We start from the raw sequence: 26422 nt of genomic DNA on the forward strand, positions 1-26422 counted from the left end.
TCTCATCTTTGGAGCCAATTAATTATTTGGTTGAATGAACCAAACATACCTCAAGATCTTTTAAACTGTATATGTTTTAGGAATCCTAGAACACACTGACATCTTGCCAAGCTTTTCTTCTAAAAATAAAACCCCATAGCTATCACCATGCTATGCCAAAGATGTGAACAAAAAAATAATGGAAAAGAAACCAAAGTAGTCAAAACTGTGATGGTGAAACACAAAACCAGTGCTAAACAGAGTTCATAAACAATGAAGGTTGTCTGTGAAATAATGATGTATCTTCTTTTTCTCCACACGTACATACAAGATTGATGGACAGATACTGGCAATTCCAGAAAATTAATGTCAGAGGAAACAGATAAATATGTACTAAAACAAATGTTCCAGAATAATAAAAATGCTGCATTTCACACTTGAATAGTAATAATGGGATTTGCATGTATGTTCATCTGCTCTAGAAGTTTTCAATAATTTGTAATTATAAATTGCTGTACAGGAATTGCTTTAAAATTATTCTAGTTTCCTTCATTCTACATCTTATCTTATTTATATAAATAGGTAGAGCTTACACAGAAAGTTTAAGTATTGTAAAATAAATATATATTTGCTCTTATAATAAATTGTGTTTTTATGACTATTCATGTCATGTTAACATGAGCAAAGATAAACATTATTTTCCTTCCCCATTGTAATGAAGCAAAAGTAAATCCTCAAAGAGAAAAATCTTCACACTGCTAAGTAACAGCTGTCTGCCTTTGTTTTCATTCAGTATGGAGATCTGTCAGCTCTGCATCATGAGAGTACTTCATCAAAGGAAACTACTGGGGATGTGTTCAAGGGTAGATGCTAAAATACCTAAAAGAATAGAGGCTAAAACATGCCCTATTGTACCAGATAGTAATTTTTACTGTAATGTGAAGTGGGTAGATGTAGCACACTCAAAATATCACAGAGGACAATTTCAAGATTATGTGGAAAATGTACATAATGGGAGGAAAAGAACAAAGGACAGAAATAAAGGACAGCTTTTGCTTTAGGTCTCTTTTGTTCAAGAGTGCAGAAAGTGTCAGAAAGATGAATTTTCTAAGCCAACCAAACTGCTGAAGAGCCAAATTCCACCTTTGGGGTCTTCTTTCCTGAAAAGTGTTATATGATGTATCCAAGACAATATAAGCCATGAAAATAGACCAACCTTAAAAAGGTTATCTGGATATTTTATATATTGTTTCCTTTCTTTATTCTCAGCCAGTAGTCAGAGAATCATGCATCTGCTGTGATTTACTTATATTTTAGAAAATCATGTTTTCTTTTTTTTTTTTTTTTTTTTTTTGAGAGAGAGAGGATGAGCATACTTTTGTGCACTGATAGAACAAGATGATGAATCTTTAACCAGTGAATGTTTCAACAAAAAGTGAGGCATATAATCTCTGCATCTCAGGTTAAACTGAGTGGGTTATTTTCTTTAAATTAAAATATACTAGAAGTTAACTGAGAATCTGAGCTATGTGTTAAACCCAAGTCAACTGCAGAGGCAACAGCAGAGAGCGGAGCACTAGATACTGCTGTCGAAGAGGGTTATGCAGTTCCTGGGCCTCTGTCAGTTCATGGGACAACACCCTAATTCCAAAAGCGTTACAAGGACAGCATTGAGACTCCCAGGCTGTTCTGGCTTTTCTTTTTCTGCCCACTCTTTAATTTTTCTGACCCATCCACATAAGCATGATGGAAGCAGCATTACCAAGATTGAGTCCCACAGTGTTCTGTGTCGTACACTAAAATACGGATTATATCTAGGTTATTTACTTGTCTTATATAATGCCAAAGTCTGGCGTCTGAGACAACAAGGGATAAAATCAAATAGACTGTGTGCAAAATATAACTGCCTACAATGTTTTGACTTATCTTTATTTTCACTTTACGTAGTAGTATTAACAGCTATTCTTGTACTAGAAGAATTATTTTTCATCCCCTATTCGGCCTTCAAATTATTCTTCTAGATTTCCAGTCAATATTCACCACAATTCTCTGATAATGTTACTGAAGCAGGAACCTTAAATGACTGAAACAATTAAATCTGATTTATAAAGTACTCTTCACTTTCATTCTGTTTTTCTTTCTAAACAGCATGAGAAAATTATTCCTACCAGCAAGTGCACAGAATTAACAGCATAGGATCAAGTCTTGTAAAAAGGAAAAACATATCTAAAATCTCCAGGTGAACCTGGAGATAGAACACTATAAACCTTCCTATTGAAAATGTTGTTTCAACGTTCACATATATCACTTGTTTCAGAGACGGCTCATGCATGGCTTTTTAAGGGATTGAAAGGATTAAGAAATTTAAAACATGAGGCAAAGAGAATTCAGTCAAAAATTGTTCATAAAGCCTTCTCAAAGACTTTGAAAATAAAGCATTATCAATTTTTGCCATCCTGCTACTTTGAGAGACATACATTTAAATCTGCACCTCACAGCAACATGTATCATTACCAATACCTGAAATATGTACACAGTTTTCTACAAAACATATTTAAGTATTGCTGCCACAGGCAAACATACAAACAGACGTATGCTGTATAATATTTATTTTAAGAGCTGCAGGATCTCTAAAACTACTTTTTCATTGAGGTCTAAAATGTTTCATAATTATTATAGACAATTCCCAGTAATTTTTTTTTCTCTTGACTGTACAGTAAAAGCTATAGCTTCTGAGCTAAGTTACCTTCAATTCAAAATATGACTAAGATAAACCTCCTGATCAGCTAATGTCACCTGATACATTTTCTCCCAAAAACTAATTGGCAGTATAAATTAGAGAAGTGTTCAAACAAATTCCAAGGTGGATTTCAGTTCCTCTCAAATTAAGGAAGAATAGATTATAAACATTGTAAGAAAGGAACACATTTAGATAAAAATGTGCAAAATTTTGTGTTTCTGCAGACACTTAAAAAGCTTGCTATCTGAATCCAAAATATATTGCTAAGACCAGACAGAAAAACAAAAAATATACATGATGACAAATTGAACATTGTCATGAATTTGTATATCGTTAAATATTCTGGGAAAAAAAATAATAATAGCAGTTAGCTTTCTAGGCATTTCTTGGATAGATCTATTTAGGTTTCACTATACTCTTCAGCACTGTGTCCTTTTAAAATTCACTTACAGCAGGCTGCTGGATCCTCGTTGCTGCCATCAGAGCAGTCTGGGTGAGAGTCACAGGGTGATCCAGGCTCAATGGACTGCCCATTAGTGCAGGTGAATTCTTCTAAGGAGAAGAAATCTGGTGGCTCTGATGGTGTGGTATCCAAGAACTGGATGTTATTCAGACAGACGAACCCCCCCCTGCTCTGTATTGTTCCTTTTAAAGTAAGCTGTGGATGGTTACAGTTAAAATACTTGAATTAACAGACAGGGAAAAGCTGTTTTGTTTCTACCATAAAAGAGTAATGTCCTATTTGTAAAAAGCACTAGGTGCCTTCCATTAAAAAAAACATGGCAAATATCAAATCAGAAGCTGAAATTTTGCAATGACTACTTCAAGTTGGTTTCTCTGAAAATTTTCAGCTAAAATGGTTTGACAAATTCCAAGAATGAAGTTAAGAAAAAAAATGTTTAAAGAAAAGCTCCAAATATCATGACTATTTGGCTAAAAAACAGCAATGCCACCGTACTTCAGAAGAGTGACCTCACCTGTAACATCCTAACGAACATGACTTCTGTTCTGAAGTCTCTTCAGAACCTAATTTTGCTGGTGCCCAAGACAGAAAATTCAGGTTGCACTCACAGGTGAAGAAGTTAGAGATCATTATCAGACACTAGCTGCTATAGCATAGGTCAAAGCTGATCTCTCTCAAGACAAGAAAACTGCACCCAGATATGTAGTGAGATTGGATCCTGGCTGCTGGCAACCCTTGAATTCTTCCAGGCTTTGTCTGTGAGACAGCTAATTTGCTTGAGTCAAAACCTTGGTGTGTGCATGCTAATGTTTTAATTATTTTGGCTATCACATGACATTCCTTGAGCCTGTGCCCTGCTTGCTCTCTGAATACTACTGTTGGCATAGACAGAGATGCAGGGAGCATTTCTCCCTCCTACAGACTTCCCTTGCACTTTTACACAAGCTGATTTAGAGCAATGGAGTTTTAGGAGAACATCTCTTGCTCCTGGCCATTGTTTATTCCAGCTTTTCTGAGTCTCAAAGCAAGGAGAGTATCCTGTGCTCATCAAGTTTCTTTTACCTGAGCTAAAGCAGCAAACAAAAGGAAGTGGGCTTGAATTCACTAAGAAGATGAAAATGGCATTGGTGCAAAGCACCAAGAGACACGAGCAGGAGCTGGAGGCACAAATCAAAAATGGAGTTGTGGGTTTTGACAGGTGTGGACATGGCCAGAGTAGGAGCCTCGGAAAGCAATCATGTGCAGGGGACAGAAAATACAGTGGAAGGAAAGCTGGGGAAGATTACCGGACAAAACATGAGGAAACTAGAATAAACATTCTGGGGCATAAGCAGAAGGCTCTAACATACTATATAAGCCCTAGAAAATTTTCTAAAAAATAAAAATTATATATATCACTGTCTTCTGTTAAGAGACAATATCTTCAAAATTCCCAAAACACTATCAGTTCTCTACTAGTTCAAATGGCAGAATGCTGTGCTGAAAATGTCACACAGTCACATAATTACATTATCTGTCCTTCCCTAAGCACAAGTGATCATGCTGTTTTTATATAAGAAAGCATAGTTTGGGCTGCTGAGAGCATAAAACCTCTCCAGTCTTTTGTTTATTTACTTTTGGATACTACAGATAATCTTATACACATCTGGTTCTTTATTTTTTCCTTATAGGAAAAGGGATTGGTCTTTGTCCTTCACACAGATCACCTGTCCAGCTGATGTTGAAACAGTAAAATATAAAGCTTATTTACAGAATTATGAATATCTAAACAATAAAATTACTTAAAATATAAACCCGTAATTCTTCAATTCTTCTCTGTACATTAAAAAAAAAAAAAAAAAAAAAAAAGGCAAGGGGAAGATCCTCTCCCACAGTTACTGATTTATGTCATTCCACTGAAATCACAAAAAAATCATTCACATCATCTCACTTAATAGCATTTTTATTTTAATGAGATAGTAATAAAATGGACTCAAATGACCTCCTAAAGAATGGTGAGATGTGTATGCATTTTCTTGCATGTTATTAAGACCAGGAGCTTTGGGATGTGAACAGGGAGACTGCTTTTATTAATCTGTGACCAGAGCTTTACTCAAGTGATGCTATGAAGAAGAGCAAGCCCTTCACATTATACATAAATTTCTTAAATTCCTACATTTCCTAGAAGACTTATAAACAATAAAGTAAAGCATTTTCAAAAATCAAACACTTGTTTTTTTCATTCATACCTTTAATTTTTCTATCCCTGTTGGTATATGTATATCCACTTTGGCCCATTCCTTGTTAGTTGTCATGCTGTTTTCCCACAAGATATGTTCCTCCTGTGGAACACAGAATACAATGTTAAGAAATTCTTTTTAGACCCTTACTTATGCCACTTACTCTCATTGATCTTTTCATATCCTAGCTAGACCACCACTATGTATACGAAGAAATACAATTTCACATATTTGTTCGCAATGTTTGCATCAAAGTCTTTGTGAAAGAGGACAAACAAAATATATTTATGGTGATTAAATGGGTTAATTTTATATATATATATATATATATATATATATACACACACTATATAAAATCATCAGAACCCAGCTTGGTAATAAATGAAAGCAAATTAGTATGGAAATTAAACCATACTAGGGCTGTATTTAACAATGTATTTCCATGTCATTCTTAGCACTATTTTCTCTTTTAGAAGTAACTACTTATACCAAGTTGTGTTAATATTAGAATTAGTTTTTTTTTACTTAGAACCAAATTTTGGGGTCTGTCAAAATTACCCCATAAACTGTGCTAAAATCATATTATTTGTTTTCAATCAGTAAAACAAGCAGAGTACTACCAAGCAAGTCCTAATCATATTTTGAGTTACCTCAATCCCCATTTTTTACTATACCTACTGAGGAGTAGTATAGCAAGAGTGCTAAATATGCTAAGGCTCCCTTTATGCAAGCACTCAAAACCCTTTTAGTGAAAAAATAATCTGACAAAACCAACTCATGCTCATTCTATTTTTGTCAATATTGAGGCTCATATAAAGAAAAGAAATATGGCAATGTGAACTTAAATAAAAAGTTTCCAAGAATCACCTCCAGTATACAGCAAATCAAGAAAGTCAGGCAAAAGGGAAGGGAATGGGAGGTGAGGGGAGAGGAGTGGAAGGGAGGAAAATTTACTATAGGATAAATGTACAAACAGATGTACCATTACAAGAATCAACACTGCAACGCCTTTTAAGATACTATGCAAAGTACTGGTCATATCTTTTCCACAAAGGGTATTACAGAATTAGAGGCAGTTCAGAAAATGATATGAAGCTGGGTAAGAGAAATGGAAGTCTCCCATACAGAGAGAAACTGAAAGGGTAAAAACCTTTACCTTACATGAGAGGAATAAGAAGGGATATGATAGGTATATGAATCCTATCAATATTATAGACAAGGACAGTTATCTATTTCCAGCCTTGCAATATTAAAAAAAAAAAAAAAAAAAAAAAAAAGGAGGAAGACACTGTCTGCTGCTTGACAGACTGAGAGGTCTGAGCCAATAGAGCAACACTGGTATGATTTGTGACCAGTAGTGAATTACTTACCCTCATTGTCCTATAAAGGCTTCAACTGTTGTGACATATTAACAAAGTTGAAAGACTCTGTTGAATATGTCTTCAAGATCAGTTTTGGAAAACTGCAAGACAAGGCTGAGCCAATATCCTAATACCATAGAGCACAAATTTGGACAAACCACATGCCATACTGATTTCAGAAATAAAAGTCAGCTGTGAGTTTCCACATTACTATAAGATATAGGTATTTGTCAACTTGTTCACATGGTAGATATTCATCAAAAGTGTTTCAATTTCAAGGAAATTTCAATCTGCTTAAAACATGCTTGATTTTGCTAAATAATTCAACTTCCAAAGAAAATCTGTTAATGTTAGTAGGGTAATACAATAGTCAAATATAAGACACAAACAGGGATGATGTACTAGGAAGCATACTGCATAGGAGGTTAAAATGATAGCCTGTGGCTTAAGTGTCTGCTTTTAGGAATATGTAAGCTAATGTATCTGAACATGTACACATTCCTCCATACATACAAACAGGCATGCTTCAAGGACACTTGTATATCTTGTAGGAATAAATATTTACTCTTTATTTATTTGGATACATCTGAATATTATAATTTTGTTCACATGGGATTAACAGTTTAGGTACCCATCCCCATGGACATCTTTCGTTCCAATTTATTTGAATAAAAATAGCTCATGGCAGTAAACTCTTGATTTTTCAGTGTGCCAGGCATTCTAGGCTGTTTTTACACTGAAGGCAGTAAATCATTTCAGGTGCAACAACATTTAAAATTAGCTATTGTAACATGCAAGAGATATTACCCTATGATTTTTTACAACTATAATAAGCCAATAATACTATTTCCCTTCCTCACAATGTTTTCTCTATCATATCCGTCTTGCTTGTGGAATTCTTCCATCATTTTAGTATAAATGGGTTAGCTCCTCTAGCACATTCCTTGTTTCTCTAGCTGTCTTTTAGGAGGTTCAATGTATTGATTTTACAGTACTTTCCCCTGAGATTTGTTTTGGTGATGCAGAAGAGCAGTTGCTCAAAATACCTTCTCTCTATTTCCCTTACTGAGATATAATACTATCTAAAACCATTTTTTTTGTAAGGCTAAGATGAGCAAGAATTGTGGGATGTGTTCCCTCTTACTATTTTTTTTTTTTTAAAGATAATGCTGCTCAGATTTGAAGAATGGAAGAGACGATCATGACTTTTTCTTATCAACTCCATTTCTAAACCACATTTTTTATTTTTGACATTTCTCTATAGATACATTCACATACTGCTGTGCAACTGCACTCATCATTTTGTCTCCCCCCCCCCCTTTTTTTTTTTCATTTCAGAGTAATTTGGAACAAATGCTTATTTGTTGCCTCAAAATGATTAATAATTAACCTTTCGCTTCTACCAAAGAGTGTACTTGCATGGACTTTGCAAGCATTGCTGAACACCTGCAGAAATTTTAGCGTATTAGGGTAAAAACATGCTTGCACATATAAGCATAGGTCAAAATAATCTTTCATTGTTTTATGTTCATCTAAATGGGAGGAATGAGCAAGTAATAGAGGGCATGTGATAGACTGAACTCAACAATATCTTCTTTGATTTGAGTTTTCAAATAAAAGTTTAAAATTTATCAAATGCTGAAGACAATATTGCCAAATGTGAATGCAATCATGGACTGAAATAGAAGAATATTAAAGATAAGTAAGCCAGAAGTACTAAAACTGGAAGGGGACCAGGAAGAGTAAGTAATGAAGGGAGTATCTTACTATCAACAATTAATTTTGAGAATATGTGGGAAACTACAGATCTTTCTTTGTGCTCCCTGTTCTCTAGTAAGGTAAAGGTAAGGTAAAGGTAAGGTAAAGGTAAGGTAAAGGTAAGGTAAAGGTAAGGTAAAGGTAAGGTAAAGGTATAGACAATGCAATTACAGCCCAATCAGCTGAAAGGTGACAACACATAAGACACTGGAACAATTTGGTAACAATAGTCTTGTAAACAGATAGAGAATTAGAAAATGGGAAACGTACATTAGCTGCTTCTGTTGAGGAGCAACTCACATTCAGCCAGTGTAATATGCTACTTTTTGACATAATAAACAGCCTTGAAAAAACAGAAGTGACTTGACTTTGGTGAAACTTTTAACAATCTTGTAGAACATTCTTTGAGCAAATTGAGATTTGGTTCATATATGGACACACAAAAAAGTCTATGTTCACTATTCTTCTCCATATCCAAGAGCAATTTAAATTCCGTATCATCCAATGTCATAATATCAATATTAGAAAACACATTCACTTATTTGAAGGTTGGAATAGATGATCTTATAGGTCTTTTCCAACATAAACTATTCGAAGATTTTACAATTCTATGATCTATGGATTCTCTGTTAAAAGGGTGAGGAAGGTTAGGGATACATCTGTAACATCTGCAGTGCTTTGTGCTCTGAGAACCATACCAAGAACTACATTAAATGCAATCCAGTCTCTGTGTCAGTTTTATCAGTACTGGGACATAGTAAGAGTTATTCTGAGATAGGTTCTAACCATTAAAAACAGCAAAATGACATGTAGGGAACCTGCACAGTACTGGATCATGCAATTGACAGGTTATTTTGACTGATGGCCCCCAGGACAGCCACTCTGTTGTCTTCTGGGGTCAGAACCAGGCTCTTGTTTCCATTTCTCAGTATTTGTCTTCTTTTGAAAATTCATTTGTTTTTCATAAAGAGCTTACCAATTCAATAGCAAAATGTGTAAAAGCTACTCCCCCATTCATGTAAGAAGTTTTACATGTGAGTCTGCTGGCTTTTATTTTTGAAGCTACAGAAAAAAACATATTTTAAGCTTTTTCTGCCAAATTCTGCAATATGAGTAACTTACATCATCTCTAAATAAGTCTACATTCAAAAAATACACTTCTGACTGAAGGAAAAATTCTAGGAAAGCATCAAAATGATATAAGAATCCATGGAAACAGAGTAGACTGAACTGATTTAAAAGCTGCCAAAAATGTACATCCGATATATATGTGAGGAATTATTTATCAGTTAATTGAATGTAGGCTCCCAACACTATGGGAACTCAAATATCAGTTTTCTCTCTCTCTCTCTTTTTTTTTTTTCTCATATGTTTTGCTGCATTTTCAGGGAAAGAAAACTCTTAAATAGGATCCATTGATTCTACTTTGACAAACCATAGAGATCAGTATTGTTAAACAGTCTCAAGGTTACCATAAACATCATACCTGGGGATTTATTGGCAAGCATTATAGCCCAAATCTCCATTTATTCTGACCTGAACACTGATTATGTTACAGTTCCCTGACACAGTAATGGGTCACAGAAAAACATAATTATTCCCTCTTTATGGACAAAAACTGAACAAGAGCTTGAAGTCTTTTTCATGAATACTTGAAGATGCAGGGGGAGAAAGTAAGATGTTTGTTACTTGTTCCTATATTTAGACCCCTCGATAGTGTTATACTTCAGCGTGGTTTTTTTTGCATCTTAGCTTTGTGAATTAAGTGTGAGGTGGATCAGCCTTTTTAAATATCTGTGTTGATGGGTGAAAATAATTTAGCTCCAACATCAAGATATGAGACATTAACTCAGCAAGACCAGCTGCCCTATTCTTGCTTTTATTAAGTAGAAGTACTACAGCATCAATATTAAGTTATTAAACAAGGCTTTCAAAAGGGGACATTCTATGCATAGAAAGTCTCCACAACACAGTGAAGTAAGAAAGAAGGAAATGGTTTTCACTGTTCAATTGGCATTTGTGTTTCAGTTTGACATGGCTGTTGTATCTATTAATAGGTAAAAGAAAAAGAAAATTACTGCTCTGGAACAGTGGGCAAATTTAATCAAGTGGCTAAGTAAGTGCTTTCCAGACATACTGAGCCAGCAACTTTCCTTTATTCTGTGTCTCCACAGAGAACAAGCACAGTTAAAACTTTGCTGCTACTGATTTTCCCATTTCCAGTGAACAAGGGAGGCTAGAAAAACTGCTGCAGATTCTTCCCTTGAAATCTCCAAATCATTTAATTCTATAGTAGCTGGAACTTCTCCTTGAAGTCTTATTGCAGAACATTCACCCATCAAATTAATTTATAGCTGACAGGCAAATACCCAGATTTTACAACTGCATTCATCAGTAGAATGAAACGAAGTTACTGCTTGCACAGACTAACTTAGGGGGCCTGCATGTACTAGCAGTCATATATCCTCGCATTTTTGCTGGTAAAAGCTCAGCTGTCTCATCTTGATCATTTGAAAATGAATGTATGCTTCTTCTTACCTGATTAGTATACAGTATTGCCTTGAGAACGCTGCTATGTGCCATGGAGTAATAAAATTGAAAATGGCAATTCTTGCTGGAGCAATGACACATGGAGCTGTTAAGATAAGCACTTTTGTATAATGCATTGTCATTAGCTTCTAACCACACCAAACAGCCTGAAAATGAAAAAAAAAAAAAAAAGTGCACTTTTTCACAAAATGTATCTTTTGTATCTCAGTCTGCAAAAATAAGGACTGCTTTGCTGCAATTAAATCATGGTCCCATTCCCCCTCACACTGCAATCTGATTGTCATGCTGATTATGTGACTTGGATGTCACCTAAGCATTTCCTATTAAAAAGATAGATATCTATCTGCATTTGACTCACAGAGTAGTCCCAGCAACCAAGAATGACATCAGTTGACAGTATCTTGAATTTCTTACTTTGTGTGTTAAAAGCTGTGAGCAGGCCCACATTCAGCTCAGCCTCCTTAAATTCACAACCAGTCAATCCCTATCTCAAATTTATTTGGAAACTGCTTTTTCTCCCTTCCTATTATGTTTTCCAGGATTTTTTTTTCCCAGTAATACTTCTGTGGGCTTTTCAAAAAAAGGGAAAATTGTTCTTCTTTCTTACAGCTACAGGAGGCAATAGCATCTCCATTACGTTTAATTAAAGTTTCTATTTCTCAGCCACAATGTCTGCAACAAAATGTTGGGAGTGTATTGTCTTTCCATCTGAAGCAGGCAGGAAAGCAATTTGTGCTCTTCTTGACCTACTGCTCCTTATAAAAGCATTCCTACAGAGATCTAAAATAGTACCCCATCCCTTCAACAGTGTCTTTTATCTTTCAGAAATAAAAAGGCTAAATTCTTTTTTAATCAAATATAACAGGTTCCCCCCTCCCTCTGCAATGAATCACTGAATGTTTTACTGCCTTCAGAAGCATCTATTAAAATAATAAACAAGGACTGAACAAAGGTCTTGAGTTTGAAGTTTCTGTGTTCATGTCTAACTGCAAGTTATCTCAAATGCAGATGCTACACAGGTTATTTCAAGCTGAAGCAAGAAACCATCATTTCACATGGTTTGATTTTTTTTCCATTCTTTTCCTTTTGTTGGCAGTTTACTCTGTGTTATACAACTTTTTACACTGAAATACACGCTTGCAATTTCATTGGAATTAGGTTTGTAATTTACTGACACAGCAGTTACACTGGATAGAAATGAAATATTACAGATGTAACCCAGGATTCTATTTGAAAGAGATTAACACAGCATCTGTATTCATATAGCTATTGACTTCTGTAGAAGAGAAATATACATTAATGTTAGATCTATATCTGTTCCTTGTCTAAATTCAGAATTCTCTGATGCTGTTATAAAACCAACTAATTTTGTTTTCCAGTCTTAGTGATAATGAGTATTCTTTTTCTTCTTTCATTTAAAATTTCAGAATCTTTTAAAAACAAGACAAAGTGGAGTTAAATTGAATGTTTCTAAGATAAATTGAGGCCTATCTTCAGAAACGAAGACTCCAGAAACTTTCATCCAGCAAATACTGACTTCTTTCTCCCCTCTCTATAGCCTGTGTAAGTAGAACCATGTCGGTTTAACTGGACAGGCAAAATACTGTGCTATACCTTTGTTTCCCTCTTCCAAGGAAACTTTAACTATTATTACCTTTAGCCAGCATCTATTGATTAGCTGTCTAAAGATTAATGGTATTAGGAACATTTTTCTTTCATTATTTACAAATTTTGCAGCTCTTTTCTAAGGTCTGAATTTCCTTCAGTTCAATAGACTGCATAGTATTTTAGTGTTTATGCTCTGAATTTCTTTATGTATTGCTCTCTCAAATTCTCAAGAATTTATTTTTCTGTAGTGCCAAGCTTCCCCAGGCTTGTAGAAACAGAAGAGAAGTCCCAGAAAAGTCATTTCATTCCTGCCAGCTTGGTAATAGGGCTATCAAGTTGCAGAGATGTGTGTATTTCTGGCAAGAAACTCTGGGATCATTGCCAGGAGAGAGTTCATAGGCTAATGTCTTTCCATAAAACCTTTTATTTTCCTTTGTGGCTGCTTAATCAGGTTTTAGATAGATTATTTTTTTTTTCTTTCAGTTTCGAAGAAAAATTTAATAAGCAAAATCTTAGTGGCTGATCTTTCTGGAGAATTCCAACTGCAGTGGAACCCAAGTAGAAACAGACCTTACAATTTGTTGCTGAGGTGGTCCAAAGTCATCTTAGAGCTGGGACTGAACAGTGAGCCTGCTTACATCCTGCTACCCTGAAAGCTCAAAACCTATATATATTTAGCTGCTTGTCTCCATTTCTCCATTTCATGACTTTTAATCTAGGTTACAAGCTTCTAGATTAAATACTGAGCCTTCAGTTGAAATTAAGCCACAGAATATAAGCTTTTCTTTTCTACCAAGTTCTCTTCTCTAGCAGAACAAATGTCTCTGAACTAGTCCTTTTTAACTTTCCCACTCAACCATTTTGGTGAAAGAAAAGTTCGAATCTAAACTGACCTTGTTTCCACTCTTTGGAGATAAATTTTCATGAACTCACAAATCAAGGATAAAAAATAAAAAATAAAAAGTAGCACAATAGGAGAAATATGATCTAATGATTAGACTATTTTCATGTTAAACTTGAGGAATTTTCTTCATTACAGTTACCTGTGAAATATTGAGTTTAAAAGACATGGAGCTTTCTTTGACATTTTCCTTTTTTTTTTTTTTCCTTCATCTCATAAGCATTGGTTCTATTATGCAGAGAATCGGTTTCAACCGTATCTTATTAAATAAATATTACCCCAGATGTAGGAAAATAAATGAATCCAATATAAGAAGAATGAACTAGGGAAACTGTATAGCATGCATGGAACACCAAGAAGGAAAACAGAGCAAAAATGTACTTTCAGAACAACATTAAATGGGAATATAAAACCTCTGTAAGAACTTTTGACACTAGAGAAATTAAGAGAAAAAGTTATGGTGAAAGTGCCTACAATACAACACTGGAGAGAAGAAGCAATAAAAGAACAAAGAAAAAAAGTCAGCCAAGGACAAAGTATTTTATTAAATTTAAGAATACCAAGAAAGAAGGATTATGCAAAGCCTATAAGCAATCCTTTCTTTATAAATATAATTGTCTAGACCTCTGCTTCATAATTTAGTTTCTTACCCCTCTTCTATTTATAACAGTGAAAGCTTTGATCAAAATCAGAAGCCAAATTTTAGTCAATCTCTATTTGCACTGCAATGCTAAGCCCTCAAGCATGACATTTTTTCAATTTGCATACCAATTCTTTAGGTTTTAGAATTTTACTTAATGTCTAACCTTTTAATTTATGCCTTGAAATCAGCATGAATAGAAATGTTGAATGTATTGAGACATGAGTTGTTATATTTCAAATTTCTCAATATTTTCCAATGTTAACAAAGACTTAACTGCTGTGTGTTGTTTTGACGCTTGTTTGTTCTCAGGTTTTCTTTTTTTCTTTATGATATGGAAGGATAGAGAGTATCCCCAAACAGTTCTTTGTGTTCGGCCTACTCAGCTGCCTGTTCATATTCATATAATAATGCTTAAGCCCCTTATTCAATAGGCATTTCAATATGCATTCTGCTTCTGTAGAGGTTTCTTGTAAACCAGTCCTGTAAAAGCTACTTATAGAATTTCAGTATCATTTCTGTTAGCTCAATATTGCCATAAAAGGGAAACCCATATCAATTACTAGCCCTTGAGGTATCACATTAAGATATGGCACTGATGGCAACATCTCTCAAGGAGGTGTTTTAAATAAAAAGTCTTTTTTTTTTTTGGTTACATGTCCCTTTGGAAATTCAAAGGTGCCATGATTTATTTTTAAGATAAAATCTCTTTTACTACATGCAGTCTGCAGTACATAGATGCTACCTTGAAAAAAAAAAAAAATAGTGCTTATATGCATTTTGCTTGCTGTTTTATTGTAACTTGACTTACAGTTACTAGAGCCTATTGAAATAAATGCCGACAATTACTGCCGAAATATTTCTCAAACTAAAACAATACCTAATCACTCATTCTGTTGCTATCAGTGAGACTGAGCACATTTCTATGCGCTCAGAGTTCAAGCAGTAATCTCCACACTATCAGTTCCTCAAGCTGCATCACAAATTACACCATTACAAACTAGTGTTAACCCCTCTGAACAGTCTCAATAGACAAACTAAACTCTTAGTTGGCATGGTGATTCCATTTCATGTTGCAGCATTTGCACATTTGTACCTATTGAGCTTTCAAAAACCTTTCCCATAAACGTGTAGATAAGCACTACACAGTTGTTTCAAAAACAGGTGCTGCTCCTTACTTCTGAAAATTGCAACTACTTTATTTCTGTTTTGTCTTCAAGAGTAACAAACTACTTTGTATAATAAGTGTTTGTCTACGGCTCACCTAATTACATGTTTAGAATGAATGTCCTGATCATGCGTTCAGAGTAATACTACACAGGTAAAACAGCCAAGCATCAAAACAAACAAACAAAAACATGCAAGGACTTAGTTGGATTTAATGTCACCAAAAGACTTACAAAGAATTAGCTGTAGAGTAAAGCAAATATAATTTTATATTGGAATTCTTACGTTAAAATCTTCCATATCTTGTCAATATATGTGTTCACGGCACCCTTACTAAATAGAACTGCAAAGGCTAAATTAAGTACAAATTCATACAGTTACTTTTCGTGGTTTTGATCTGTTTCCATACTGGGTCACCACCTTTTTCCAAAAAGCTCTGTGTTCTTCATGACAGCTAGCAACTATGCATTAACTTAAGTTTCTCACCTTCAGTATTGTTGCTGCAAGATTTCAGAGAAAAACAAGAGGCAACCCTGTTCCCAGCCTTTAGTCGTGCCCAAGAAACAAGCTCAGCTGGCTGATCCAAATTCCACTCGCACATACCAAGCTCAAAGCTGGAAGTCTGCAGTGCTAAAAGACAAAGGAAAGCAGTCATTCAGCTTCTTAAGAAGTTATTGTTTATAATACTATTTCCCATCAAAAATATATGCTTATTAAACTTTTTGGCAACCTTTCTGATTCTGGTTAACTAAAAAGTAATCAGTCTATCATTGAGTGTCATTTCGTATTTCAGGCTGCAGCCCTGAATGATATCATTTAAAAAAAAAATATCCCTAAAGACAGACGCTTTTTTTTATTATTATTATTATATACATATATTTAGAGAAACAGACAACTATTTTCCTTAGCTGATCATTGCAACTTTGGTGAATTCACTTCCACAGAGAGAGTTGCCAGAAAATATCAAAAATTACTTGTCATGGAGAGAAATATCTATGTACTTTTCTACATAATGCTACCATAAAATCATTTCAAACTGAGAGGTTCACCTCAGTAGTATCTCCATAATATTTGCATCAGAACACTTCATTTTAGAACCAAAAAGCTCTGAACACAACTATACTATTTCAAGAACTTTTTAAATTCTTGAAGCTTGAGATGCTAGGTTGTAGCTGTAAAATTTTCTTTAATTAATCATGGCTAGAGGAAGTCATGATTTTAAGCAGAATTACAGTATGGTAACAGAAGTTCCACTTTTTAATATTATTGCTGGGGAAATGCAATCTTTTAGTTAACATGGACTTTTAAATAGCAGTCAGAATACCTCAGAGGAAGAAAAGAATATTCTTTACTGTTTGGAGGAATCAATTTTATGTCAGTATAAATACACATTTCTGTCCACCACACCTTAAAGTTGTCGTTTTATTCACAATACTGACATCTCAGTAAAACGTCCTGTCCTGCTGGTATTATAAACCTCACATTTCCTCCTTTATTTTGGTGTTGTATAACCATGCAACCATGGTTATGAGAAGAGCCTGTTGGCAACTTATTTCCAATGGAAAATGCAAAATTTTAAAATGTTCTACAAAAAGATGAACTTCAAATTTCAACACTTAAAAAGAGTTACAAATAAACTCAAAGGGAGAGCTAAGCTCATCATTAAACACTAATTATTGGAAACTTTTTTGTTCATTCTGCATTTTTTTATTTCATTGTAAATATTTATGATTTTTTTTTCTTTTGCCAATAATCTCAGTCTCTTGAAATAAAACAATAATTTTCTAGATTTTCATTCTACAGCAACTGATAACAGTGAGTTTTTTGGATTTTGGATTTTCTGCCAACCTTCCCTGCAATAGAATCATAGAATCATAGAGTGGCTTGGGTTGGAAGGGACCTTAAAGATCATCTAGTTCCAATCCCCCTGCCATGGGCAGGGATGCCACTAGATCAGGTTGCCCAGGGCCTCATCCAACCAGGTCTTAAATAGTCATCTGAATGACCCCACACTTAATTCTGCACTTTTGATATTAAAGTCTACATTTTTTAGGCTTACATGCTACCAGAATTAAATAGGGATTTTAATTTAGCTGAGATGTTGCCAGTTGAAATACTCATACTGTAATTTGTAAAAATGTATGTATTATAAGTAGCACGTATAACAATTACTCCAGTTTTCCAGGAGAGATTCAACAACAACAACAAAAAATAGCAATAAAAGTCACACAAGTTTTGTAGATGAGGTATACTACTTTTGCATTACAAGCAGCTTCAGGAGGACAACACAAACACCTCATTCTCCTTTTTAGTATTCCAATTTAATGCCCTGGGGCTCTTTGTTCTTATCCCTGTGGCAAGCTCAGAATGACAGTCTTAATAAAAGACAGTCTTTGTACATACGATTTGCCAGTTTTCAAGAGAGACTTCTGCAGGGCAATTACAGATACTCAGATAAGAATATAAAACCTTTGAATGGAAGACATACGAGAAGTATAATTACAGGAGATTGTGTTACATATGTTCTAGAACATAATGTTAATATTTTCTATTGACATCTAAAATGGTAATTGAGTGATAACTGAATAAATTTTTCAGGTGTTGGGAAGACTGAAGATAGTTTTGTGGTTTTTTTTTTTCAATGTATCAAGTTTACTGTTTAGGAAAATTGGACAAGAGACTGAAGAGCTGCATTCTGGGGGGAAAGGAGTAGGGAAAAAAACATACTGAAATTACATTTATATTTATCCAGCACAGTTTGGATCAGGAGACTCCTGAAAGCACAAATACATAAGCTACTTTACTCGTGACCCTAGCAACAACATCATACGAATGAATACAAATGAATAGGTCATTTCACATAGATATGTTAGGGTACATTAAAAATGTAAATTTTAAATACAAATTTTATGCAATTAAAGTGGTCTTCATTTAAAGCTTATCCAGAGATTCCATAAGGACTACAGAAAAAGTTATTTTAAATTCAAGCTACCATTAATCTGACCTTTTGTTTTAATTATTGGAAAACGTTCAACAGTAAAATTCCTCTTTCAGGGAGAAAATTAAGATCCTTTGACCCTGTTTTTGGCTGTTGGGAACAATTTAGATGTCTCCTAATGAAGTTCACTTCTCCTAATATGGAGGCACAGAATAAGAATGAATTCTTATTAGAATATGCTTGAGTTCTGTAGTTCAATCTGTATGCCTCACTATATACTTCAACAGCCATCATCTAAGGTAAGTCTAGCACTTAGATATATAAGCTCTGTTTATTTTATAAGCTCACCCTATTTTTGTTTCTATTTTTAACTTTTTCCTCTCTTTACAACAGTATTTCATCTGTGTGGCTGATGTTCTTTTCATTTTCGTTTGCTTTAGAAGCACTCTGTTTAGGAAAAAAGCCAATATATTTGTTAAGAGAGGTTTATATCTACCCACAGGAACTGCTTAAACAGTCATGTACATTACTATATTTTGGCAATGTTTTTTATTTTTTATTTTTCTATTTTGAATCTTTCCTTTTATCTGCAGAAATCCTCCAAGGAACAGAGTGAAGTTGTGGAGAATCCTACACCTGTCCTCTTTTCATTCAGTTTCAAATTCATTTTTCAACTAAAGTACGTCTAACACTTTACTTGAGTTCATAGGCAAGTATGCCCAAGGTTTTAGAATCCCCACCTTTGCTCATTTATGTTGTAATTTACTGCTAGAAAACCTCTACAAAACAGAAAAGTAGAATGGGCCCTGGCATTAAAACATTTATATAGTTGTCCATTTCAAGAAAGTTGAAACATGGACAGACTTACATAATCAAGCTTAGTTAACCTAAACTTCAGTTCTCCAATACAGACTCCCTTTGAATCATTACACTTACATTTGTGTCTTGTTCTTAACAGCACGCTGCCTGTGATTGCTCCGCACTCTAAAATGTTAATAACCACATGCATCTGTTTCCACAATGGGACTTCCAGGGAGCTTTATTTTAGAATGCAGTAAAAAGCAACAACAACAACAAAAACACTTTCATGAGACCTAGCTGGGTACGTGTTAAATATAGCATTCCATATCTGATGTTCTCATGTTAAATTTAAAGACCAAATTCTCATCACCTGTGCTGTGACTCAGAGGCAGGAATCAAAGGGGGTACTTTGAATCAGTACTGCACTCACCTGAGGCTGCAAACTGGGTGCCACAGTGAAATCTTCTTATGTAATAGAGAGCAACAAGTAATCTATTTTTTTTTACTAAGATAAGTTGCATTCTTTTCCCGTGAAAGTGTGTTGGGTTAAAAAGAGAAATATGAAATATTTTGCTGAAGAATCCCGACATGCACAGATGATTCAGCTGCAGAGCTGACCAGCCTGACATTACAGCTCTTGGATGTAGCAGAGCAGAACAAAAATATCCCCACTACGACTGAGGAGCAGGACCTTTTATACATTTAAAAACACACACAAGTTTCTTAGGAATCTCTCTAAAGTCAGCTCCAAGGCTTTTCCTGAGCTGTCTGAAAACATTAGTTCTTTGGCCTGTTTCTGGACAAAGATATTTTCTGCCCACTGAGACCTTGGTTCTCTCCTTGTTGCAGGGAGCTCCCAGTGTATATATGTATGTCTATATATATGTTGTAACATACCAGATGTCTTAAGGTGTTTATTTTCATTCTTTGTAACTCCGATTAGATGTAATATGACAGCTAATGGTTTAGAGGAATGAAAATAAGCCATGTGATAACGTGGAGTTAAGAAAGCTTTTGAGTAGCATTTGGTTCTCCTTTGTTTCTCTTCTATTCAAAGGGAAAGACAAAGCAAAATTATCTGTCTCCAGTAAAAAAAAAAAAAAAAGAAAAAAAAAAGAGGTGTGCTTACCAAATGCTGGAGAACATCCTTCACTGAAAGAAATATCATCAATCGCAACAGTTTCATTTTGCCTCTGGATTTCCACCATCGCCCAAAAGATAACCTACAGAATTCAACAGCAAATCAACAAGAAATGGTATTTACCAGTGCAATAGGTAGCTGAATAGGTAGCTGATAGGCAGCTGAATATGAGCCAGCAGTGTGCGCAGGTGGCCAAGAAGGCCAACAACATCCTGGCTTGTATAAGAAGCAGCGTGGCCAGCAGGTCTAGGGAGGTGATTGTCCCCCTGTACTCGGCTCTGGTGAGGCCGCACCTTGAGTACTGTGTTCAGTTTTGGGCCCCTTGCTACAAGAAGGACATAGAGGTGCTTGAGAGAGTCCAGAGAAGGGCAACGAGGCTGGTATGGGGTCTGGAGAACAAGTCTTACGAGGAGCGGCTGAGGGAGCTGGGGTTGTTCAGTCTGGAGAAGAGGAGGCTCAGGGGAGACCTCATCGCTCTCTATAGGTACCTTAAAGGAGGCTGTAGAGAGGTGGGGGTTGGTCTATTCTCCCACGTGCCTGGTGAAAGGACGAGGGGGAATGGGCTAAAGTTGCGGCAGGGGAGGTTTAGGTTGGATATTAGGAAGAACTTCTTTACTGAAAGGGTTGTTAGGCATTGGAATGGGCTGCCCAGGGAAGTGGTTGAGTCGCCATCCCTGGAGGTCTTTAAAAGACGTTTAGATGTAGCCCTTAGTGATATGGTTTAGTGGAGGTCTTGTTAGTGTTAGGACAGAGGTTGGACTAGGTGATCTTGGAGGTCTCTTCCAACCTAGACGATTCTGTGGTTCTGTAATAGATGAAGGGGGCAAAATCAAAACTAAAACTAACCAGTCAGACAAAGAAACAAAACAAAACAAAACAAAAACACCACCTTCCAAGACACTTCAGTCTTGTCTATATGGTTTCTATTAGAAACAAGAACTCCAGTCATAGCCTTAATTTTGGAGGATTACTTTAGTGGCTTTTGCACATATCTGTGGCTTGTCAGCACAGATATATCATCTAAATCAAGAATGAAGTTGCAATTAAAATGAAGTATCTAGAAACCACAACAAAATACATTAAAACCTAAGCAGGGATCGTAATATTTAGGAAATTGAAAGAGTGTTATGTTTTATCTAACCATTCTTCCCCTGAGAATGGAAACATGAACCTTTCCTGGTTATTTTCAGAATTTATCAGAGACCTGGAGCAAAGTCAGGGCATCAAACACTATTTCAGTCAGAAACCTTTCATTAACAAGGTTTTAGCCAAAACAAACCTTGAGGAGTACTCTGAAAAGTAAAACTCAACAGTTATTCTGCTCTAATAATACAACAGTGATGCTTTTCCTAACGAAGCCTTCTATATAGATGAAGCTACAAATATTCGACATTTCTGTCTTAAGGACAGATTTCCGTCTACTTTAGTAAATGTAGTGACTATACCACAATTTATAAAAGTTTTTGTGTAGTGAATTAGAAGAGGATTGAGCAACCACAGTCCTTGGAAGAAGCAATGATTTATAGTGCTTAATGTTAGAGGCAAGCATAGATATACGAAGATAGGCTGTGCTACAGGATAATTCAATAAATTAGTCTCATGCTCTGAATTACCTTCTTTCTCCACTGACAAATAAAAGAAGTCTCTGAAACCTAGCTTTCTAGTTTAGGGATGCAAGTAGAATACAAAAACACACATAACACAAAACATTAAACATACAAATAACATTCTCTAAATTATTCCCTAGCCATTGCTTTGGATATTACCACTCTAGGCTTTTCCTGAGTTCTAGGGGCACAATCCACCTAGAGGTACAATCTAGCTCTTAATAGTGAATGTACGGCATTATCTAAGTAACAACTTTTAAAATATTAACTCCAGGGGTAATTTTGTGCATCCTTTGAGGGTGAGGAATTGTTCCAGAATTTATAGGTAAAATGCAGGTTTTATCATCAACAGTACACTATTTCACTTTACAAGACTACACAATTCAGCTAAGGAATTCTGTGTGTGTTTGTGTGTTGTTTTGATGTGTACTTGATCTGTGCAAAAGGTTTTTCAGCCTGCAAAATCAATTTATCCTGGCATTGTATGACCAGAGGGATATGTACATCCTGATGTTCTGAATGCCCAGGGAAGTTTCTCCAAGGATAAAAGAAAATACCTATTTCTATTAAAAGTGATTAACCACAGGAGTAGAGCCAGATGCCCTGAAGTCTGTGAAAGGCTAACTATTGACTGGATTGGGAACAGAGTCAGCACTGCAACTCTGATCCCATCTCACTAGAGAAGTGCCATTTCTATTTTTTTCCTCATCTTGTCTTAACTTCCCCACTTCCACAATGATAGAAATGCTAGACACCTCCATCTGTTCCTGAGTCTAAAGGGAAAAAAAAAAAATTACCATGGCTTTACCAGCAGATAACCAGGGGTTCAATCTAGTAATAACCAAACCATTTCCTATCCACACTTGAGCAAGACTGTTCAGTTTTCCTTTTCACACAAACTCTAGAGCTCTCCAGTCCAGAAGTCTGTGATGAAAATATCTACTAATGACAGCATTTGCTTGTAACAGTAATTAACAAGTGCTACGTAAATACACTGTTTCTATGGCTGTCAGAACAAATTAGTGCTGCAGCTCCATTAGCAGCAAGTAAAGTGAATTTCTGACACAAGCTGGGCTTCCCAAAACATTCCCATTGCAGCAGAAAAGCCCAAGATTAAACACAGAAAATGACCACAAACAGAATAGAATCCCTCAAGTCCAGAACCTTTTGCCTTATTCAAATCTGTGAAGCAGAAGTTTGTTCTCAATAAAAAGGAGTAAAAGTAGTTTAGGAGAGCAAACCAGAACTTAGTTCTCTACAAACCAGCCAAAGCAGATATACCGAGATTAGGGTGTGCTGGAAAATTAAAGCAGTGATAATCTTCATGTTTCAGAATTCCCTATAAGTGGAGATATTTGAAAGCCAAAAACCAAAACACTACCCTGTAAAGACAGTCAATATTTTTTCTGTTTGTTTGTTTTGATGAGAAGGAGGAAGAGACAAAAGGTATTAAATAGTCCATATCAAAAGCTGGGAAAGTAAATAAGCAGCTGAGGCTGGTTTTAATTAAAATCTCACCTCTATTGTGCTTGCAAAATTGATGAAAAATACTCAAGCACTGTATTGCAAAAAAAAAAAAAATTATTCACAGAAAAGTGCTTGTTTCCTATTCATTTTTTTCCATAGAAAATGTAATCATTACTAAGAAATTTTATAAGTAAGAAATCTGAAAGTATAATCAAAATATTCAATGAAAATGACAATTTATTGAGAGAGATTAAATGTCAGTCCATGACAAGGTTAAAGACTTCAATTATTTTGCTAGTTTGGAACAGAAAAGAAATTATATTTCTAATATTTCCATTGCAATGGGAATTTTCCATGCTGGTGTGATAGAGGTTTTTCCAAGTTAATTTGTGCATAAATGGAAACATTTTCTTGAAAAATGCTACAGACATCCCTGTAAGGCTAAGAAGAAAAAAAAAAAAGCATAAGATGAAAAAAAACAAGTTCAGAAATGCAAATAAATTGCATCCACTTGCATGACCAGCATCTTGCAAGCTGTCATTGGATGGAAAACTTGCAACCAAAGAAGGAAGTTTGCTCAGCTTTGTTCTCTGTGTTTGGTGAGGTGCCCAGCTACATTCCTTCAGACAACTGTAATGATTATTGTAGAAAGTTTGAAACTGCCTCTTCAAAGCTGGCTGTGCCCATCCATTCACTTTTCAGAGGCTGAATGATAATAAGGTTGGCAAGCCATAATCTAATTAGGATTTGATCCTGCAGTTTAGAGGCAGAAGGATTGCATATCATATTGACCATTCCCAGACCCAGTCATTTTTCTAAACGGTATGAAGAATGAAAAAGTAAATGTAGAAATAAACCCTTCCAATACAATCTCACATTGCTAAACATCCACTTATATCAGATAAAGGTAAGTTATCAACAGGTAACAATACTGGTACTTGAGTGGGTTGCACATATTTTGTAGCATACATACTTAGTCAGGGCTGAGCAGGCAAGTATTATTTTGAAAAACCAGACCTTGTGCGATGTTTTAACATAATGTTACCTCTGCAAGTCAATTAATTATGTTATTCTTATGGTTTACTGAAATAAGGCTTTGCCTTCATGCCTTCGGGTTTGTATGCTAAACAACTCTTCACAGTAACTACTGTAGAAGGAAATGTCTCTGATTTTTTTTTTGTCTGCTCCCAACTTTTCCTCTAGTATTTTGCATAATAGTGATCATACATCGTCCATATTATAGCCCTGTTATATTTATTGTGCTAATGTTTTGTGTAAATGTACAAGTAAAAACATTGAAATAATCTAAGAGACTTGGATTATTTTTTCAGCAATTTGAGCAAAATATAAATGTACAAACGTGTTCTGTGATAAAGGACCAAAGCTACAATGAATAGTGAAGTATCTCTATAGAGCAGAGCAGTATCTTGTAGTATAGAACAGTATTTCATAGACAACACATTTATAAACTAAATCTCGTATATAACAACACAGTTAGACTGAGCCTAAGTGCATAGTGTATTGAAAATTAAGATCCCGAGTATATCACTTCTATGGGCAGGTAGATAATTTATAACGCAATAAGACATTGTTTAAATTATGTTTGGCATTTAGCTTTAACACCACCAAGATATCAGAACAAGTGGTATTTGGTAGTGCCGATTCTAAGCTTCCAAATGTGCTCTCTGCTTTATCTTATGCTTTCCATTTACAAAATATTTAGTTTTGTCTAATTAGAAAACACACTTATAAACCAATTACCAGGTTCAATTTACAGTCAACTCAAGTTACCCACCTCAAACTTTCCAGTGTTATTGATTGTGATGGTATTTGCTTTCCACTGATTTTGCAGTTCTCCTGAATCTTTCCAGATGTTTTTAATAGCATCCTCAGAGTGCTTTTGAAGTCCCACCATCAATGTTCCACCCTGACTGATCCAATAATGAAATGTAATCTAGGACAAAAAGTTTCTGATTATTCCAGGGAAGTACTGTGACAGCCAATGAAATACAAAGACTATGTATCAAAATACCTGGCAAACACGTTCTTGGTCAGTCGGAAGGAAAACAATGGTCCTTAAAGTTGCAGAAGATCGCATTTCAGAGGACAACGAAAGGAAATAAGCTGTTAAAAAGAATAAAATGGAAACCTTATAAGTACATGAAAAATATTTATATATATATATATTTAATTATATATATATAAACTGTATATAAAAGGCACTATATAAAAGAAAAAGACATAATCAGGTATGAATTAGTAATTAAAAAGCTAACTAGAAATTTTTCCCTAGAAAAGATTCATAACACGTTTGTAGCCGTTGTGTGTCAAGCTTTTGTTCATATTAAATTTTGACATAACGCTTCTCTATTTTCTGGTTGAAATTTCAGGTAGGCTTCCAAAATATTTTATATGCTGCCAGCTTGAATTCTCAATAAGTGCAAAATTTTAGGACAAGCCTAAGACTAACACAGTAAGCTGATCAAAGAGCTTAACGCTTTGAACAGTTTGCTTATTTCATGCTTAAACAAACCATTGTGACCTACAAAAGACATTTATTACAGCAGTTCATGCCTTTAAAGAGGTGGTGAAAGATGGAGAGGAAGCTATGGCACTCCTCTTTTCCAGAGGACATGGATATGTATTTTGGCCACTCAGGAAATTTCCTCACAGCGGAGAGGAGGTTGTGGTATCTCCATACATGGCCCTCATATGAAGGAATGGTTGTTCTCAGAGTCTCCACAGTACCATTATCCTTACATTACAAAACAAGTCCAAATTAAGTCTCTGCTTTAATTGAATGAGTAATGGTCAACAAGATCAAGTGAAATGTGGTTGTCACCACATCTCTTCCTGGCATGATTGTTTTAGATCTTCTAAGAGATGGAGGGAAACCACCCCATTTTAAGATACCAGATATTGTTAGTGAAAATTTTGCTCTTCCTTAACTGGAAGATTTCAGAGATGTTAGATGTTATAGTCGAAGAAAGGGAGGAAAGAAAAAGGGAGGACTGTTGTAGTAGAAGGAAGGGAGGAAAGAAAACATTTAACCTTTTTTTTTTTTTTTTTTTCCCTTCTCTCA

General features: G+C 35.2%; 1 protein-coding gene across 1 annotated transcript in view; it reads right to left on the reverse strand.

Annotated features, from left to right (window-relative positions):
• MALRD1 (MAM and LDL receptor class A domain containing 1) overlaps window positions 1–26422 on the reverse strand; it is a 265114-nt gene that overhangs the window by 231492 nt on the left and 7200 nt on the right. Inside the window, exons 5-11 of the mRNA XM_040550276.1 lie at window positions 25373–25464; window positions 25136–25294; window positions 20255–20348; window positions 15873–16016; window positions 11059–11216; window positions 5411–5503; window positions 3170–3377 (exon numbers count right to left, since the gene is read on the reverse strand). Coding sequence (XP_040406210.1) covers window positions 3170–3377; window positions 5411–5503; window positions 11059–11216; window positions 15873–16016; window positions 20255–20348; window positions 25136–25294; window positions 25373–25464 — 948 coding nt within the window. The remainder of the gene's footprint in view (window positions 1–3169; window positions 3378–5410; window positions 5504–11058; window positions 11217–15872; window positions 16017–20254; window positions 20349–25135; window positions 25295–25372; window positions 25465–26422) is intronic.

The sequence above is a fragment of the Cygnus olor genome, chromosome 2, assembly GCF_009769625.2.
Source record: "Cygnus olor isolate bCygOlo1 chromosome 2, bCygOlo1.pri.v2, whole genome shotgun sequence".
In the NCBI taxonomy this organism is placed as follows: domain Eukaryota; kingdom Metazoa; phylum Chordata; class Aves; order Anseriformes; family Anatidae; genus Cygnus; species Cygnus olor.